An 18,482-nucleotide genomic window follows, 5' to 3' on the forward strand; every position below is an offset into this window, starting at 1 on the left:
AAATAACTGAGGAGAAAGTGCTGCCTTTGTAATTACATCTACAAATGGTTAGACTTTCAAGTAGCCAAGTTTCTATCCAGTATTGCCATATTACATCAAAGAACCGCTAGGGACGTAAAAAAATTCTGAAATAAATTATTGAAGAAAATAATAAAAGAAACAAATATAATATTTTGTAAGAGGGTGGGAAGGGCAGAAATACCATGTTCTAGAATTAAGCCAGCAGAAAATTGAGTTTTTTTTTTCGATTTCTGAAGGTTTGGAGTCCTTGGAATCTTCCTGGAGGTCAGGGGAGTATCTACAAAACAGAATCATTATCAGAGCCCAAGCGCATCCTCTATACACATGATGACTATGTGAATCTTGTGCTGGACAGTGGCCAACCCCTGACCCATGAGTATGAAGGGGGGTCCATAGATGAAGATCCCAGGATGTTGGCCTTTTTTGATTCTCTCATTGAGCGAGAGCAGAGAGGATGGAACTCCAGTGAAAGTAGTTTATCTGGTGATGATATCTATGCAAGTTTTTTGGGGCTCAGAAGTAGCGAGAGCAGTACAGATAGTGATACAGATGTAGCAATTACCAGAAGGACTCATAATATCATGGCAAGTGAATCACATTACTCTGATGATGAAAGTGATCTTGCTAATTCATTAGCTGTCCTCCAGAGAATGCGACGTATTCGTAGAGCAGCATTCCTAAGGGGACTTCAGAGAGCTACTGAAACACAAGAGGGAGAAAGTGGCCAGGAGAATTCTCCAGGATATTTTTTACGACATGTTTCTAGAGAACTGAGAAGGGAAATTGAAGATGGAACTTCTAATTCAAATGATTCCCAAAGTAATTTTTTACAACAAATTACGAGGGAAGCAATCATATCATCCTCTGATGATTCTGATGAACCTAATGTCAGACTAGCCCTTCCTGAGCAATTACTTGAAGATCATTCGAATGAGACAAATTCTGAAACAGTAGCATTCCGTGCGACAAGGGTTCGGGAGAGGGGGCGACAGTATAGAATAAGAACTAGAATCTTAAGTAGCGACAGCAGCTCAAGAGAAGACAATGAAACAGCTACAAATTTGAATCATAATGTTAAAATAGCTAGGAGAAATAATAAAAGGAGGCAGTTATCATCGTCATCCTCGTCCTCATCATCATCATCGTCCAAGGATAGTGAGTCAGATGATGATGGTAGATGTTGTCAAGCAACAACAACCAAAAGGAAAAGAATAAAGACACAACCAGAATCAGATAACAATGAAGAATCTAACACATCTAATAAGCCAAATGATATGTTAATAGATGAAAATGACAGTCATAACAATGAATATACAAAGAGTGCAGTCACAGAAAATGGAAGGCTTAGTTCTTCAAATGATGTGTTAACTGATCAAAAAGAAGATAAAGGAGAAGCACAGGAAAAAAAAGTTATCGCAACGGACAAAACCCCAATACAGTTCATAATCATAACATGCAAACATCAAATGGACATTATACTGAAGGTTATAGCAGCTCATTGGGTAACATTAATAATCACTCAGCTCCAGACTGCAGCAATGTGCTCCATGCAGATGAAACTACAAATCAATCTCAAAATGATCTGAACATTTTGGATGGGCAGAAAACTTGAATCAAGAAGCAGTACAGATGCCAAAACAACACTCCAATATCTTAAATCAGTTGACCTTAGTCTTAGAATAAAGCACTCTTACCTACTACTACTGTTAGTTTTGAATGGAACTCTTTGTATTGCTCATGAAAAAAGGAGCTCAGGACCTTAGAAAAACACCTGATAAAAGAATAATTACAACTTTGGTAAAAGATAAATTCATTAAAAAGCAGATAAACACATTCCAGTTTTTGCAAAATATAAGAGCAAAATAATGTCAAGAAAATATTAATAAAAGGTATATACAATAAATAATTAGATCAATTTTATATATTGTATTTTTACTGTTTGGTATGGGAATAAAAAGATATGAAATACATTTTCAGAATCCATGCATATTATTTTGATCATATAACTAGCAAGAGACCATGTTTGGCTCGTGCATATGTTTTGGTTTTTTTCCATTAGCATTTCAGACCATGGGTCACTCCTTTCGTGAATAATCAAAATTATTTTGACTCATCCCATAGGATTATCTTGAAGTCTAAGGCATCATTGATGCAGAAACGGATTATCAGAAGGAATGACACATTGTCTGAAAGGATAAAACTTTGCACTTAATTCAGATTCATAATCACCCATTCATAGTTCCTTTTTTAATTTGGGGGGGGGGGGGGAGGGGAGGCTATTGAATTCTTAAATTTCCATGCTCAGTATCAATTATTGCTACTTAATATTAGCTCTAAACAGTAGTCCACCGTTTCTCTTGGACAGACATCAAATGAATAAAGCCTGCGTACATTATGTTTTCCTTTCACTGCCATGGACTTTCCTGGTCCTTGGTACTTGTCCGATCCTTTTATTTCCTGCATTCCAACTCAAAATAATTGTATCCACAGCTTTATTTGCTATGATTAGAGCCTTGTAATTAGTTTATATTGGTGTTAGTTTTGCTTTCACTTTTCCATGCTTTAAGATCATCTTTTCTCACATCTGCAAACCCTCCAAGTTCAGCTGTTGTGTAGAAACCTGTGTTCAGCAAAAAGTATTAATTTTGCCATCAATATGTAATCCCTAATAAGGATCTCACAAGAATGGCACCTTGAAAAAACATATCACATACATTGGCCTAGAGGTTGCCATTACAGAATTAGCAATTCACCTTCCAATAATAGCACTCTATGAAAAATGAGTAATTTTTACTGTTTCCACAGTAAAACTTGACGTTTCAGCAGTACTGGCCTTGATGCCATCCTCAAAATGATGATCAAAATGGCATTCCACTTTCATGCATCTAATCTAATGTACAATACAGGCTTTGCACCATCATATGATGGCAGCCATGACAGTAGAGGAAGCATAACAATAGTCTTTTTCCTCTTGGAAATTAACTGAGAATTCTTTCTCATGTACAGTAAATCAGATTAGACCAGATTCAATCATTCCTTCCTCCTGTCATAGCTGTTTAGCCGTCATGGTATGATACTGGTCGCACTTTTTCTTTTCCCTTTTTCCTTTTTTTCTTCTCTTCCTAATATTTAATGAACTTAACAAACAAATATAGTTCATTGATAATATACATTTACACTAGCTTCACATCAAAACCAATCATATCCAATATTTTATATACCTTCTAATATTGATGGATAGTTGTTGTTCATCCATTTTCTATAGTCTAAATAGAAATGTTGGAAAAAAGAATAGGAAAAAATCATTATCATCATGTTATAGTTTCAGATCCAGAACAATTCTAAGGGGGGACAGGTTACCTAGAAATGCATCCCAATATAGTGCCCTTATTAAGTTTTCCCTACATCTTTTATTTTAAAGTGCTACTATGACGAAAATCGCTCAAACTTGGATTCAGCTGAAACTTCCTAAAAATACTCTTTAAAGGTCCAATAATCACTGTATGAAGTGTTTTCTCGATATTCAGTACGAAAGTATGATATTTTTACGATTATTTTTTGGAGTCTGTGACGTCATACACTCAACATCAAACATTGCTACATATATTTCTTTGTATATAAATCCTTAATTTATTTTATTCCTATGAAGCCCAAAGGGTGGCTAATGTGCTTATTTCACATTACTTGTGACTATAATTTATATTTTGGGGTGTTTAGGTATTTCTTTCTCCCTTTACTACTGATATTTTGATCATAAACTACAAAGAAATGTATGGAGCGATGTTCGAAGTTGAGTGTATGACGTCACAGACTCCAAAAAATAATCGTAAAAATATCATACTTTCGTCCTGAATATCGAGAAAACACTTCATACAGTGATTATTGGACCTTTAAAGAGTATTTTTAGGAAGTTTCAGCTGAATCCAAGTTTGAGCGATTTTCGTCATAGTAGCACTTTAACTATTTTTCAAATCTAAAGGGCGGGGGATCTGGCCACCCAATCCACTTCCTGGATCTGTCCTTGATAGTACCGTACACACACATATATATAATGTACAAAATGGTTTACTGCATATTCATTATGTAAGTCTTTACGTCGGTACCTTGATCAGTATTCATCTTGTGCCATACCCTAAACGAGGCTAAGAATGCTGCCACTTCACCAACAATCACAGCTCTGAGGATAAACCATTTACCCTTAGCACTCAGCCTCATCACCTATAAATACTTAACACATATAGTGTAACCTACAAAGTGCAGAGTCTATATGAAAAAGTTGGTTCATTTCACCACTCTAACCGTTTAGGACTGGCACTAGTACGTACGTGTCCTCTTCGCGGGCTCAATTTTCAAAATGGCACCGAATTGAAAAAAGCCGAACTACTATCTCTCATTTAAAACGCAAAATTCTACTCCTTATTTCAATATTCTAACCACAAAAATGGATCATGGACATAGCCATGCTCACCAAGAGCCACATGGTACAGGATTTTACCCAAGTTCAGCGTCAGAATGCTCTGAATTGGGTGTTTATTCGTACAATAGTAGCAATGTGAATGGTCTACCGAGCACTGAGAATACAGGAAGATTTCTTCGTTATGTTCCCAACAAGAAGGCATTAGCCGGACAAGTAAATATTGATATTAATGAAAAAGATATTAATGAACAAGGTAATGGAATAAAAACAATAAATTATGTTATTGCGCAGCTAATATGTTTTGATTAAAGATTCATATGTATCCTTAATTGAAAAGTTGGTTACCTTTGTACAAATACTGTCTACTTAAATTTTATGCAGTACAAATAACCATCAAAGCTATAAATATTGTACAAAAATTAATATAATAACTATTAACATTTTAAATTTCGTTTCAATAGACTATTATATTAATAACCATACTTATTCATTTTCGTAATTCTTCATAAATGTGATGAATTATTCTGTATTTTGTTATCTTATCTATTTATTATTATTATTTATTTATCTATTTATCATCTTGGTTAACAACAACTGCTAGGTCATTCATTTATTTTAGTTCAGAATTTTGCAAAATGTTTCTAAGAATAAAACAGCTGATAGAGTTATTGGGGCTAGCTCCACATTTGTGTCAATATCTGACTGACTTCTTCATACTCACATTCTTCGTTTTACAGAACAAAACCTAAGGCAGAGAGGATCCCAAGAAACAAATAACAAACCACTATCAGTAAGTTTAGAGTAATACAGAACTTTTCTAGTGATGACCGGCTTATGGGAACTATATAATAATCCTCAGCTGATTAATAATCTACCTATATAAAATGAATAATTAAACAAATGGTAGATTATGTATTGATTTAATGGTTGGATATTGGCTTTAAAAAATATATACAGAAAAAGTAGCAGTATAGTGGTTATAGTACATAATATGTAAGCTATTATACATGTGGTCTAACCCATGGATGACCATAGCTTACCATTAGAGTTTCCAGTGGCTCAAACAGTGGTTAGAGTGTCTGACTAGATTACAGAAGGTCATTGGTTCAAATCCCATCTGGAACTCAAATTTTTTCTGAGTTCTTTCTCTTCCACCTCTCACTTCTTGTTCATTCATTTAGTATCTCCACTAGCGTAGACAAAAACAATAGCTGTTATCACAGTGAGTTGAACCCCACAATGATAAATCAATCGTAAGAGTAAGGCTATCCAGTTGATACAATGCTTGTCTCATTGCATCTCATTTGCATGCATCATAATATCTTCTATCGTTTGGCTCATCGGCATGAATATAGTGCAAGACGTCAACCTGTATATTCTTGAAAACAGACAATACTAATGTAAAGTATTTTATATTGTTTCAGAGTATTATTAAACCATTTCCAAAAAGAACATATAAATTAATGAATGTTGTCAGAAAGGAGCTCAAAACAGTCTTAGCTGAAAAACAAGTAAGATTTTTTTTAAATTACTATTTCCTAAATTACGTAGTATGCCTGTATTTTGTATTTTGTATTTAATACCTGTCCTACTGTAGTTCTCATTCTTATTTTTTGTTTTAGGGTTGGAAGATCTTCTGGTTATTCCTATTGAATTTGGTTTTAACATTTACTTTATTTGTGTATAGTGGATCAACAAATAGCTTAGGTAATAATTATACCATGATTAAATATATGATGTAAAACAGTCTTTCCAAGCTTTGCTTTGTTGATTAGCTTTCTGACTTATACAGTAGACCTCTTTACCTTGGGCATTATGTTTTCCCATTTCAGACCACTTGTAGTTCACTAAAGGGTCCTTTCTTGTTGTAACGGTTGCACATCATTGACTAGACACATGAATATGGACACAACTCAAACTAAGATCTAATTGTCAAGAGAACTGAAATGGGAAAACATTATGCCCTTCAGATGTCTATTGTCTATTAGGGTACTGACAACTATCCCACTTGCGGTGTTAATATCAATAGTAATGTGCCATTTCCATTGTTCATGCTGATTGCATTTTTTCTTAAACTAGATACTCTATGTTTTAATTGTCAAAAAAACACACACACAAACCCAAGCTGCATCCATCATTGTTTCAATAGCCTCGAGCGTTTTTGCAACCAGCAATGAAAGTCTGGACAACAGAGAATCGTATGCATTTCCTCGATCATTTATTTGAGGACCCTTTTTCTATTTATATCTTTTCAAATTGATAACCAGGTTTTCAATTTTTTCAGCTTTGATGGCATTTAGTTATTTAACAATATTTGATTTATTGAGGTGAGAATGTTATTACTAATACTGCATTATTTCCGAGTTCCAAGTGTTTTTAAAAAAACATTTTTCATGTCGTTGTTTTCTATTTTAGTTTGGCTACATGTCTTCTGTCTCTGTGGGTTTCGCTGCAAAAACCAACAAAGTCATTTTCCTATGGGTAAGAAAGATACAATAAAAAAGTTGCCATTCAACACCAAATTTTTTCCCCCTAAGATCCCAAATGGAAGGAAATGAAAAGAAAAAAGGGAGAGAAGTTCCTTTTAGACTGAGTCGATGATGATGGTGATGGGGATGGGGATGATAATTAAAATGATCTTGATAATGGTGATGATGACTGATAATGCTGATACTGGTTTAAATGGTGATGAAGATGGTGATGATATGATGATGGTGATAGCAGCAGTGATGTTGATAGTGACAGTGATGAAGATAATGATGATATTATAATATGTTGATGATAATGGGGGAAATGTTTTTCCTTTTCACTCCTGTTATTCCCTTTTTTATCATTTCTTTCTTTACCAATATTCACCAGTAATTAAGATTCACTTTTTAATATTCTTTATCCTTATAATCCAATTTGATTTCACTGTTAGTATTTCACCTTTTTTCTTTACATTCAACAGATTTGAAAGATATGAAGTGCTTTCAGTTTTTTCCTCTACAATGTTAACAATGTTTGGAGCACTATTTATTTTCAAAGAAAGGTATTGCTTTATATTCAACTGTTTTTTGAATTTCTGAATACTAATACTCCCATTTCCAGTTCGCATTTACTCAATCTTACATGTAGCCTCGATTGTGTACAAATGTTTTCTTTTCTTTCATTAAGGTCCATTGTATAGTAAGGAATGTACATACTATGGTACAATACAAGTTGATTGAAATTCCACAGGCTATGGTTGAATAGCTGAATATTATAATGCACAACTTAGACTAAGGCTGAGCAAAGAGTTTTTGAAACTGGAGTATTGGCATTTTTATTTATTTTCCTCTTTTGTTTTTCAATTTAGTATTGAAAGGTTATTGATGCCTGCTGAAGTAACAACGTAAGTGTTCATTAGACCTTGAATAAATGATTAATAATTAGTGTTGCATTAAATATCTGTCTCCCCTCTAAAAGACCAGATCTCCATTACTCCAGGAATTGAGAAAGGCATAGGTTGTTGGCAGTAAAAATGTAAAAATGTAATAAATAAATAAAAATTTAAAAATTGGTTGTTGGCATCTATCAGTGACCTAACATTGACTGGGGTAGTCATGGTTTTGAAACTTTGGACCAATTATTATCAATACAGTATTCATGAGCAAAATCATTTGTTGGTTATTTTCTCCTGTAGATACTTACTTAAGCCCATCACCCTCATATCCTGTGCTGTAAGGATTTTTCTATCAATCCTCCAGTTTTCCTCTCTCCACAAAAATAAAAATTCTGTTTAAATGTGGACATTCACCTTGATTAAACCTAGGCACTGTTGGGATTGCTCAACATGGTAACACATCTCATCTATGGTGATATTGATATTTTCTGGTAAACTAACTGCACATTGTTAACATGTTCATGTATGTGATGGACACATTTACAAGGATTTTATATATTTTATTTTTCAGTGACAGTTTATTTGTCCTTGCCATTGCTGGTCTCTTTCTACATCTTCTTGTTACATTTATGGCTGGTAATAAGGCACTGAATGAAGTTTCGAAAGGTAATTGGTAATTTGTCACATTGCATTTTGTATCTTTGTATGTGTATCCTAAGTGAGTAGATATAGTAGGCCATTTCCACTGACAATAGTCCAACAGTTGTTGCACAATGACATTGAAGTAAGAATGGTATATAGGTATGGCCTTGGTAATACCAGGGCTTAACATGACAGCCAGTCATTGGACAATGTCCAGCCAGAATTCGAACTTGTCTGGTCAAATCTTTGCCTTGCCTAGCATTTTGACCAGTAACCTCAAAACAGAAATGATCAAGATATTACCAAGCTAAGACAAATTTGTCCAGTCGTCATGACTGACCAGCTATAGTATTTAGCCTGTAACAGGGAGAAAATAATCATTTTCTTGTATATTTTTTTCATTGCATTAGCTGCTACATCCAATTGGCTTCAGGATGCTGTGATAGATCTTGGTCACAAGTGAGTACTCTATCGGCACATGTTCCATATTCAATGATGAAACTTACTGTACTATAGTAACCTTCAATGCTTTCACAGACTTCAAAAATAATCATGATCATTTTATACCTAACGATACCACACCCTGTGAATTGACACTAACGTAACTTTCCCATTCACCTATGCATTCCCTCTTTTCCCTTCCCTGTTCTCTTTTCCCTTTTCATTTCCTTTTTTTCCCCTTTCCCTCTCCCTTTCCCTTTACTTGCTATTTTCCATTTTCTTTTCCCTCCCTTTTTCTTTTTTGTCTTTTCATTTCCTTTTTCTCCCTTTCCCATTCCACTTTCCTTTTTTCATTATTTCCTTTAGTAGTATAGGGAATGGGGGTTCTAGCGCAGTGACCACACGAGGATTTCCCGTTTAAAGTCACTAACCCGTGTTTGCGTAGCCCTCATTCCCTATGAGACCCCCAGGATTACCCGTGGGGGTAACAGCGCACTCGAAATATGTTAGTTTACGCCAGGATTACCCGTGAGGGCAACAGCGCACTTAAATATGTTAGTCACTAGTATAGGGAATGGGGGTTCCAGCGCAATCTCAACACGGGCAAGATCCGTATCAAAAATCCACCTACGGACGACCCCCACTCCAAGTGTGGTTGAGGGCAACAGCGCACTTAAATATGTTAGTCTATATATGGAGTGCGAAGAATGTAAAGAGTTCGTTAACGACTTTTGCATAATTTGTCTAAGACCTAAAGTTATCGTACCTAAGCCAGAACCCTTTTGGTGTTGTGGTAAAAAAATGCAAATAGAAGACGACACGTCAGCACAGTGTTACGAATGTGGTTATAAGAGCATATTTTTGCCCATTGTTTCGGCAACCATTTTCGGCTACCTTTTCTACTCCCACACGGGCTTTCCTGGTAGACACATATTTGTGTCCGCTGTTTTGGTAGCAAGCACCAGGAATGTCCGTAGTAGCAATTTCCAGATCCCCGAAACAGTGCCCTCGTAGCAAGGGAGGCGATTCACCTCCCTTCTACTATCTACGTCGCGGTAGTTGCGCCAAAGTGGCTACGTAGCCTGGTATGCGAAGTCTGTAGAGACCTTCCAAGATCTCCAAAAGTATTTGTGTTGTTCTTTGCTTTCCTAGCATGTATGCGACCATACCCGCAGCTATGTAGAGATACATCTATATACCTATGGACCCACGGAATACCCCTATGGATCCATAGGTACCTAGCTATGTTCGAACCGTATTCGTAGATATATATGGCAACACCCAAAATACTATCCGAGGAAGAAATCGCAGGATTGTTGGAAGATAGGAGAAATGGAGTAGGACTGCAAAAGGTAGCCAAAAAGTACGGCATAGGCATACCAAAGATACGCAGGATAGAGCGAGAGAATGGTTTGGAGGTAGCGATTCCCGAGAAACCACCTACTACGGATTTGCAGAAACATTTCCTAGAAGTGCAGGATTCCTTTGCTATAGTCCTGGACGATCTCCAAAAAGCTAGAGAAGAACTCCGAGACGCAAAGGAGGAATTGCTAGCCAAAATGGAGCAAAAAGAGGAAGAAGATTCGTTCGAGAAAATAGACGTGGAAGAAATAGAGAACGAAGTAGAGGAAGTATCCACGAAAATAGACTGGCAAATAGCCGGCAATGTGCTATTTACAGTCGCAGGCATTGCTGCTGTCGTTTGGGCGCGCATGCAACCACCCAAAGTTGTCTACTACAGACATCCAGCGGAGGATACGAAACCGCAGAGAAATTCTAGGATTCCGGAGATGGAGTAGAGACGTGCACTAGCCGGTCTTTCTTCTTTGCTTTGGTTGTCTTTTCTCTGCCTATCTTGCAGTACAGCGGCGGCTGCGATGTCCAGTCTATCTTTTGCTCGTCCAAGAAGTGTCCCCAAACCGGAGTAGTAGCATGTTCTACCGTGCAGCCCTCCAAAACACACTCCGGACATTTCTCCGAAAGGAATAGGATCGTCCTTTCTTTTTTTCTGTAGGTGGTTTTGGCGTATCTCCAACATTGGTATTCGCCTGGATGCATATGTAGCGCCTGTACACATTCTTTGTTGGGCGGCGCAGGCACTTCTAGTAGTCTTTCCGGGTGTGTGGGATGTTCTACTTTCCTAGCCAATTCGTAGTACGTATCCAAACCAGGTCCTTCGGGCACGAAGGCAGTGGCTATGTTGTTCTGCCACTCCACCAATATTTCTTCTCCTGGTATGGCAGTGCGTATGTTGCCGTTCGCTTCGAACTTCCCAGCCGCGCACGCTTCCAATAGGGCTTCCGTGGCCCATGCTACAGAAGTTTCTCTATTCCTTCGCAATACTACGCGGTGCCCTCTTGCCAACCAGTTGGCGTCCAAGTCTCTGGGGATCGCATATCCTAGTATCTTGTAGTCTCCTGCAGGTATTTGGTCCATCCTATGCACTTTGGCCCTAGGCGTCTCTGGGCCAAACGGGCTTTCCTCTCCAAAGAACAATCTACGCAGATTGTCTGTTCTTCTGGAAATCCTATCCAATAGTTTCCTGTACTTTTCCAATTCTTTTTCTATTCTTTTTCTGTCCTCTTCTTTTTGCCGCAGGATGGACTGCCTTTGTTCCGACAGTTCTGCGTGGTATCTTCTTGTGGCTTCTACCCACTCGTCTCCTTCCAAATCGTCCCGTATGTCTTCCAATCGCTGCTGTCGTTTTCTCTTGGACAGAAAGGATATCCTGCGGTCCGTAGGCACTTCTAGTATTCCGAAGAGACTCTTTTCCACTCCTATCTTTTGTGCCTTCTTCGTGCGCCAAACCCACTCCACGTGTTCCGTAGTTGGGAGAAAATCTGCGATAGTAGGAGGATCTTTGTGCACGCGGGTTGGCTTGTTAGACTCTGCCAACACCGTGGGAGAATCCTTTGTGTAGCATCGCAGCGGTAGTATTTCCACTGGGTCCAATCCACGCACGTCTATGCGGAATATGGGGCATTTGCGCAGGCCAAACTCTGCTATGGTCCAAAGTACGCACTGTTCCCACTTGTCGTTGCCCCGTACGCGTACGCCGGCTATGCGCCCTGTTGTCGCGTGGCAGTACCACGCCAGGAAAATCTCTTTCGTTTCCTCGCAGCAAATACACAAACATCTGTCCAAGTGTTCCGCGAGCGCCAACCACATGTTTTTGGGTGGTTGTACTACGAATATGTCTGCTAGAGGTTCTATAGTCTCCGCAATGGCATTGGTGTTTTCTTTGGAGAAATCCCTGCCGTAGATGGATATTTCCACTCTGCTGCATCCTCTTTTCTGCACGTCTGGATGCAGGAATGTCCTACGCAGGTGGTCGTTCGGACAATCCACATACTCTGCCAACTTTGCTCCTACTGGGTTTTGCACTTCGCCGGCTTCGAAGTTCGATACTATTTTGTTGTATATCTTAGTCCTTTTCCCGTCTTCCATCCAAGTGCAAACGTGGCTGCCTACTTGGTGTGTGTTGTCCAAAATAGTACCTTTGCGTCCACCTAGTTCTCCTTGCATTTCGTAGCCCATCTGCAACAATCTGCGCACCAAAGCTTTTCTATCCAAGGTTCCGGAGAAATCCTGTGTGTAGTCTACGGAATAGATACCATATCCGTGCGCATCTAGCAAAGTAGCAAACTTGGGTATCTTTTCCTCTACGGTTTCTATGGACAATTCCGAGGTGTCTACTTTGGCTACGAATACCGCTGCGGGTTCTCCATGCAAGCTGGACCACTTGGCTGCCATGTGGGAGACGCGATCTACTATTTTTCCTTGCCTGCAGCTGTGTACTATTTGGACATGTAGGAACGTACCAAAGGCTTCCTGGGTCGCCGTGGATATTTTGGATACCAGCGTTTTTGCGTTTCTGCATATGCGTCCATACATGTCGTTCTCTGCGACAAATCCATAGACAAACACATCGTCTACAAACGGTGGCAGCCCGGATAGCGGCTGCAGGCTGGTAGTACCTTCGTTTCCGTGCAAATAGTCGCACTTGGATATGTCGGGCAGTAGATTTCCATCGTACGCATTGTCTAACAGCAAATGTGCTAGCACCCTATTCTTCGCACGTATACCCATCTCTTGCAATGTTGCCGAAATACTCTTTTGCTCTTCCATGTATATATAGAGGGCAGAAGGTTTTTGGCTACTAAGAGCGGCGTTTCGCAGCCCTTGCAAGGTAGCGGTGTCTCGTTTTGGGGTCCATACGAAAAGAAGAGGTGTTTCGCCTCTACCTACTTCCCTACGGACATTCCTGGTGCTTGCTACCAAAACAGTGGGCACAAAAAAAAATACTACTTTGTGCAAAAATGTGTCTACGAGAGTAGAAAAGGTAGCCGAAAATGGTTGCCGAAACAATGGGCAAAAATATGCTCTTATAACTTTAGGTCTTAGACAAATTATGCAAAAGTCGTTAATGAACTCTTTACATTCTTCGCACTCCATATATAGACTAACATATTTAAGTGCGCTGTTGCCCTCAACCACACTTGGAGTGGGGGTCGTCCGTAGGTGGATTTTTGATACGGATCTTGCCCGTGTTGAGATTGCGCTGGAACCCCCATTCCCTATACTAGTGACTAACATATTTAAGTGCGCTGTTGCCCTCACGGGTAATCCTGGCGTAAACTAACATATTTCGAGTGCGCTGTTACCCCCACGGGTAATCCTGGGGGTCTCATAGGGAATGAGGGCTACGCAAACACGGGTTAGTGACTTTAAACGGGAAATCCTCGTGTGGTCACTGCGCTAGAACCCCCATTCCCTATACTACTCCTTTTGTTCTCTTTTCCTCTCCCTGTTCCTTCCCATTTCCCCTTTCCCTTTTGTTAGGAAGAAGATAGGCTTTTGACTATTAACATTTTGTACATAAGATTTTCACAGTATGTTTTGCTTTCTTACAAGTTCTATTTTTTTCATTCCAGCATTTGTGGAATTTCCCCATTTCTTGGTAAAGTTCTCATTCAAAAGTTCAATCCAGTAGCATTATTAGGAATAGCAGGTGCTGCATGCGTACTTATAACAGATGCTTGTATTGATTACAAGTAAGTACAACAGTCATCTACCTTTAATAATAATACAATAATTATATTTCTTAGAATATCATAATTAATGGCAACAAACTTTTACTTGAAATGAAAAACCTTATCAATATTCATCCTACACACAAGAATACCATTAAATTGATCCTTTTCTTGTTCCAGTAAAACGTACACCTCAGACAGCTTGTGTGCTATAGTGATGACAACAGTTATTTGGGCCACAATGTTACCTCTTAGTATCTACAGTGGACAAGTTCTTTTACAGGTATTTTTCTATACTTGGCATATTGTTATCGATAAGCAATTATTGGATGAGGTTGAGCATGATATCGTTAGTTATCAAGACTGAGGCTGTGGAAAACCTACAGGTAATACATTTATCATGTCGAGTTCACAGGATATCAGGGATTGGCTGAGGGCTCTCGACCAATCAGAATTGAGATACTTAGTAAAATGTATAATAATGCTCGTTGTTAACCAGATGTACAATATTTTCTTTAGACTTGCCCAACAGATATTATGAGCCAAATAGACAAGTGTCTGCGTGAGGTATGGCACAGTAATTATGCTTATCTATTCTGAACGTCTCAGCCAAATCATTTTCTTAACAAATGTTTTTATTTTTTTCTAGGCCTCAACTTTGGATGGAGTTTTGGAATTTAGGAATGAACATTTTTGGACAGTGTCCTTTGGCAAGATGGTAAAATATTCCTATAACATGTTTTATCCTGGTGCAAAGATATTTCCTAGTGTTGGTCTTATTTTTCTTTTACCTTAAATTATTACCTCTGTTCAATTAGCTACATATTTCTTTCTTGTTATTTAGAGTAGATTAAATTCATGTCTCTCTCATAAAGCCCACAGTCCAGGCCAACCATCCTCTAAAGCAGGATTTGTTAAGCCTTAAAACTTTAATCTGATGAAAAATCTGGTAGAATAGCATATTATGTGCAATCAAATGTTTTGCTAAAGACCTTTTGTTTCATTTCCTTTCTAGGCTGGTTCACTTCATGTTCGAATTCGAAGAGATGCCAGTGAACAAATGGTTCTTGCTCATGTAACTAACAAGTTATCAACATATGTAACATATCTAACAGTTCAAGTTTTTAAAGATGATTGGATACGATCTAGCAGTGGAACCAAACTAGCAACCCTCCCATCCTCATTTCCACGTGCACCCAGTTTACCAAAGATTCCAAATCCCCCTTCCCATTCCCATTCACATTCCCATTCACATTCACATAATGCGGAAAACCCTTATACTGTTAATATGAATAGTATAGGTTCTGGTTACCCTGCAAAACCTTCTCAAAAATATACAGATAGTCCATTAACCATTCCCTATGCACCACCTAGTAAACAACACTAAAACACGCGGAGGAATTAAGAGGGGTCAGAGAAAGAACAAAATTACAAAGTTTGTATGGAAGAAAATTTGAATTTCTGGGAGTAAGTGGAACGGGGGAGACTTTTAAAAATTCGCTCTGTGGGAGGGTATGGATAATTTTATTGGTACACTAAAACAATATTATTACAAGCTCTGGACTGATCAGGGCATGGCAAACTCACAGTTTGAAATAGGGTATTATTGGCATGATGGCATCATTTGACTACCTCAACCAAAATGCTTCAAGAATGTTCTTTCTTATTAAAATTGGTATTCCCTCATGAGAATAGTAATTAATAATTGGTGCTAATTAACTGAACAAAAGAAAGTGTGCAAGATATTGATGGTTTTCAACCATTCCCAAGAGAATTAAATAACAAGACATGGCATTCATGTTGGAGGATATAACAAAAGCATTCATTGGCAATTCTTGTTAAGTTCCTCCAACATGGCCGCCATGAAAACCATCAATTCTGGTCATTGTAGTTAATGAAACCATAATGCAAATGTCCTATTGAAATTTATTTTTTAACTTCATTCTCTTGAGTATTATTTCTTGTTTATTTTATTGGATGTTACCTAAACTAGTGTGGTCTACAGAATAAGGGATATTATTAATGATAAGCATACATAGGAGTAAAGACCTTTATTACCTTCTGTGTTTAGGTAATTCAACTTGATAGTATATATTTTTAATTGGCAAAAAATACAAATTTAGTGCAAAATGTTGCACAATTCAGTGAAAGCTTTCATTCCATGAAGCTATCCAAAAAAAGTAGCTTTAGAATGATTCAATTATAGATCTAAGATTGTTATATTTGTGAAGTCAAATTGTCAGACGTTTTAGGTAAAAGTTGCATTGTGCAACAAGTTGAGCTACTATACAAGATTAATTAATACAAAATTATGTTTTCACTGGAATATTATCATTATTTATTATGTTTATTGTAATGCTGTTAGTCACATTGTTTTGTTTTGTTTAAAAATTACTTGTAGAATAAGTACAATGTATATAGTAATGTACGAAAGATAGAATCTCAAATATTTCAAAAATAAATGAAATCCTCTCCATGCTAAAGCTCTAAGTATCCAATAAAATGGAAAATCGTTTTTTTTTTATAACTGCAGAAAATATAATTTTATTGTTAAATACCAGACAATAATAACATATATATCAGCTTTAGGTTCATTGTTGTACATTCATGGCACAACATATCCATACTATTTCATAGTTTTTACCATACTACAAAATAAAAGTTACAAATTTTGGCATAACTAATTCTTCATTTACTAGAAAATAACTACAAAAAAAACATTTCTGCAGACATTAACCAGAGCACATCATTTAGGGGCAAATTTTTGTCATGTTATCTGCATTAAGAATTTCAATCCAGTAGCCATCTGGGTCCTTGATAAATGCAAGTCCTTTCATCTTCCCTATGAAGCAAAATTTGACAAGAAAAGTCAACCATTTACTGGATAACAGGGCTGATTATTATTTATGGGGCTCATTATTCAAAATTAAACTTTATTGACACTCTGAAAGAACCACTGGGTCTTAGATTTTGCAGAGGGAGGAGAACCTTGAGAAAAATCAATGGGGAGACCTAGCTAACAAATACTATTTGCATGTGATGGAAAGTCCAGGAATTGAACCCTACACCAAAGAGGGGAAAGCAAGTGCACTATCGATACCATCACTCAGTGTGAAGACAGTACCTAGTGGCTCTGTAAGTTTAGAAGAGACTAAGGTTATATCTTTGATATTAAAGCATTGATCATACCATCATTTGGTTTCTTGACAAACTGCACCCCAAGCTGCTCAAATCTCTCACAGGCCTTGTCAACATCAGGAACAACTACACCTATATGACCTGTTTATCACAACAATGAACATTTTGGCTTTTAATGCAAAACAATAAAGTATATATAAAACGTTGTACATTATCATAGTTGGTGAGTCTTACACACAAGGTTAACACCTTTGGCTTATTTTAGATATACAGGGAATGTTCTGATGACTCTTCACTTAGCATTTTCCCCACCACAATCCCTCCTTCCTTACAGTTTGGCAAATCAGGTTGTGGTCCCTTGTTGTTCTATTGCTATTCACTGTTGATTTCAACAGGTTTATTCTGCCAGCATGATAGAGGCACATACCAAATCCTTTAGGTTCAGTGTTCCCATTGTGATATGATGCATTTGGATCATTTTCTGTTCCCCAGTTACTACAAGAAGTAAACAGACATACCATTAGTATCTAGATGGCAATCATAAAGATGAATTAACATACAATGTTAATCTTTCTTTAAAACAGAACATGGAATCCCAAAAGAAGGAAACAACTGTACCTTCTTTGACATTTATCTAAAATGGTTAGGGGAGATCTAGAGTCCAAGTCTTGGGGGGAGGGAGTTTGGGGTTTCTATACCCTTTCTGCCATGCAAGATGCAAGACTCTAGAGACTTCAGTATCAGAGACAGTGGAGAAGGAGTCACTGGAGTTGGCCGGAAGGGGGGGGGGGGGGTCTTAAGCTTCCCCATTTCTTGCTAATGTGTCTAAGCCCCCCCCCCCCCTCCAGTCCTTAAAAAAATACAGGCTATTCTAGTTTATTACATTCTCAAATCTAAGCCCCTTTCATTAAACTTTTTGATTAGCAAATGAGGAAATTTTGACATACTGCGTAAGCTCCAGAGTGGCTTTCCTCGTAAACGCCCATTTTGTTCTTTCAAGTGGGTCACTTGGCATATCCTCTTCCTTCTCAAAGCCCATGAACAACAATGAAAACTTCATTTCAGGAAAGTCATATTTGGTCAATAACCTGTTCAGGAATAAAGGAAATAAAAATGAATTCATCCCGCCTTCAGTTAATTTAACAAGAAAACTAATGAAGGATTCTGGTAGTGGATGAGAATCAAACAGCTGATCAGCGCAAAGGTACCTCATTCCAAGAATGCGGGAATAAAAATCAAGCGAGGCTTTGGGATCCTTTACACGGAACATAGTCTGCTGGAAAATAAATTCATTAGTGCTAGGATCTGGAGTACTCAAAGCAGCATCCACATCTTCCTGTGACAAAGCCATCTTTTTTTCGCCGAGCTCCACAATACTCAGTCACATTGAACGTCTGCGTGCACTATCCTCGAAAATACGCCAGGC

At 37.8% G+C, this 18,482-nt stretch overlaps 4 protein-coding genes across 4 annotated transcripts in view; 2 read left to right on the forward strand and 2 right to left on the reverse strand.

The window, feature by feature from the left end:
* The window catches only part of LOC116297054 (uncharacterized), a 30,402-nt gene extending 28,461 nt beyond the window's left edge, over positions 1 to 1,941 (forward strand). Inside the window, exon 7 of the mRNA XM_089028000.1 lies at positions 258 to 1,941. Within this exon, the coding sequence (XP_088884126.1) occupies positions 258 to 1,607 (1,350 nt within the window). The 3' untranslated portion in view covers positions 1,608 to 1,941. The remainder of the gene's footprint in view (positions 1 to 257) is intronic.
* Positions 1,942 to 2,455: 514 nt separating this feature from the next.
* Positions 2,456 to 4,315, reverse strand: LOC116297061 (protein CEBPZOS). The gene is made up of 3 exons (XM_031705208.2): positions 4,125 to 4,315; positions 3,243 to 3,287; positions 2,456 to 2,641 (listed from the first exon to the last, which is right to left on the reverse strand). The coding sequence occupies exons 1-3, from the start codon at positions 4,234 to 4,236 to the stop codon at positions 2,541 to 2,543; spliced, it is 258 nt and encodes an 85-aa protein (XP_031561068.2). The 5' UTR covers positions 4,237 to 4,315; the 3' UTR covers positions 2,456 to 2,540.
* Positions 4,308 to 16,238, forward strand: LOC116297058 (zinc transporter 6). The gene is made up of 15 exons (XM_031705200.2): positions 4,308 to 4,691; positions 5,176 to 5,228; positions 5,863 to 5,949; positions 6,061 to 6,145; positions 6,723 to 6,765; positions 6,854 to 6,919; positions 7,389 to 7,469; positions 7,776 to 7,811; positions 8,374 to 8,468; positions 8,855 to 8,903; positions 13,820 to 13,939; positions 14,099 to 14,201; positions 14,438 to 14,485; positions 14,568 to 14,636; positions 14,934 to 16,238. The coding sequence occupies exons 1-15, from the start codon at positions 4,463 to 4,465 to the stop codon at positions 15,303 to 15,305; spliced, it is 1,536 nt and encodes a 511-aa protein (XP_031561060.2). The 5' UTR covers positions 4,308 to 4,462; the 3' UTR covers positions 15,306 to 16,238.
* Positions 15,424 to 18,459, reverse strand: LOC116297060 (lactoylglutathione lyase). The gene is made up of 5 exons (XM_031705207.2): positions 18,265 to 18,459; positions 18,004 to 18,144; positions 17,484 to 17,551; positions 17,108 to 17,197; positions 15,424 to 16,760 (listed from the first exon to the last, which is right to left on the reverse strand). Exons 1-5 carry the CDS (start codon positions 18,405 to 18,407, stop codon positions 16,669 to 16,671), a joined length of 534 nt encoding a protein of 177 aa, XP_031561067.2. The 5' UTR covers positions 18,408 to 18,459; the 3' UTR covers positions 15,424 to 16,668.
* Between the last annotated feature and the right edge of the window lie 23 nt (positions 18,460 to 18,482).

Source organism: Actinia tenebrosa, unplaced genomic scaffold (assembly GCF_029948245.1).
Source record: "Actinia tenebrosa isolate PJP-AT-01 unplaced genomic scaffold, QUT_ActTen_1.0 PGA_scaffold12__29_contigs__length_12842862, whole genome shotgun sequence".
Taxonomy (NCBI): domain Eukaryota; kingdom Metazoa; phylum Cnidaria; class Anthozoa; order Actiniaria; family Actiniidae; genus Actinia; species Actinia tenebrosa.

What these genes read in the sequence shown, in the direction of transcription:
- LOC116297060 (XM_031705207.2), bottom strand. Translation starts at nt 18,407, where the DNA reads ATGGCTTTGTCACAGGAAGATGTGGATGCTGCTTTGAGTACTCCAGAT. An exon ending in TCCCGCATTCTTGGAATGAG is followed by an intron (nt 18,145 to 18,264) that starts GTACCTTTGCGC and finishes ATTCCTGAACAG; the next exon opens with GTTATTGACCAAATATGACT. An exon ending in TGTCAAGAAACCAAATGATG is followed by an intron (nt 16,761 to 17,107) that starts GTATGATCAATG and finishes TTTGCTTCATAG; the next exon opens with GGAAGATGAAAGGACTTGCA.
- LOC116297061 (XM_031705208.2), bottom strand. Translation starts at nt 4,236, where the DNA reads ATGAGGCTGAGTGCTAAGGGTAAATGGTTTATCCTCAGAGCTGTGATT. An exon ending in CAAGATGAATACTGATCAAG is followed by an intron (nt 3,288 to 4,124) that starts GTACCGACGTAA and finishes ATTTCTATTTAG; the next exon opens with ACTATAGAAAATGGATGAAC. An exon ending in CTATCCATCAATATTAGAAG is followed by an intron (nt 2,642 to 3,242) that starts GTATATAAAATA and finishes TGCTGAACACAG; the next exon opens with GTTTCTACACAACAGCTGAA.
- LOC116297058 (XM_031705200.2), top strand. Translation starts at nt 4,463, where the DNA reads ATGGATCATGGACATAGCCATGCTCACCAAGAGCCACATGGTACAGGA. An exon ending in CAGTCTTAGCTGAAAAACAA is followed by an intron (nt 5,950 to 6,060) that starts GTAAGATTTTTT and finishes TTTTTGTTTTAG; the next exon opens with GGTTGGAAGATCTTCTGGTT. An exon ending in ACAATATTTGATTTATTGAG is followed by an intron (nt 6,766 to 6,853) that starts GTGAGAATGTTA and finishes TTTCTATTTTAG; the next exon opens with TTTGGCTACATGTCTTCTGT.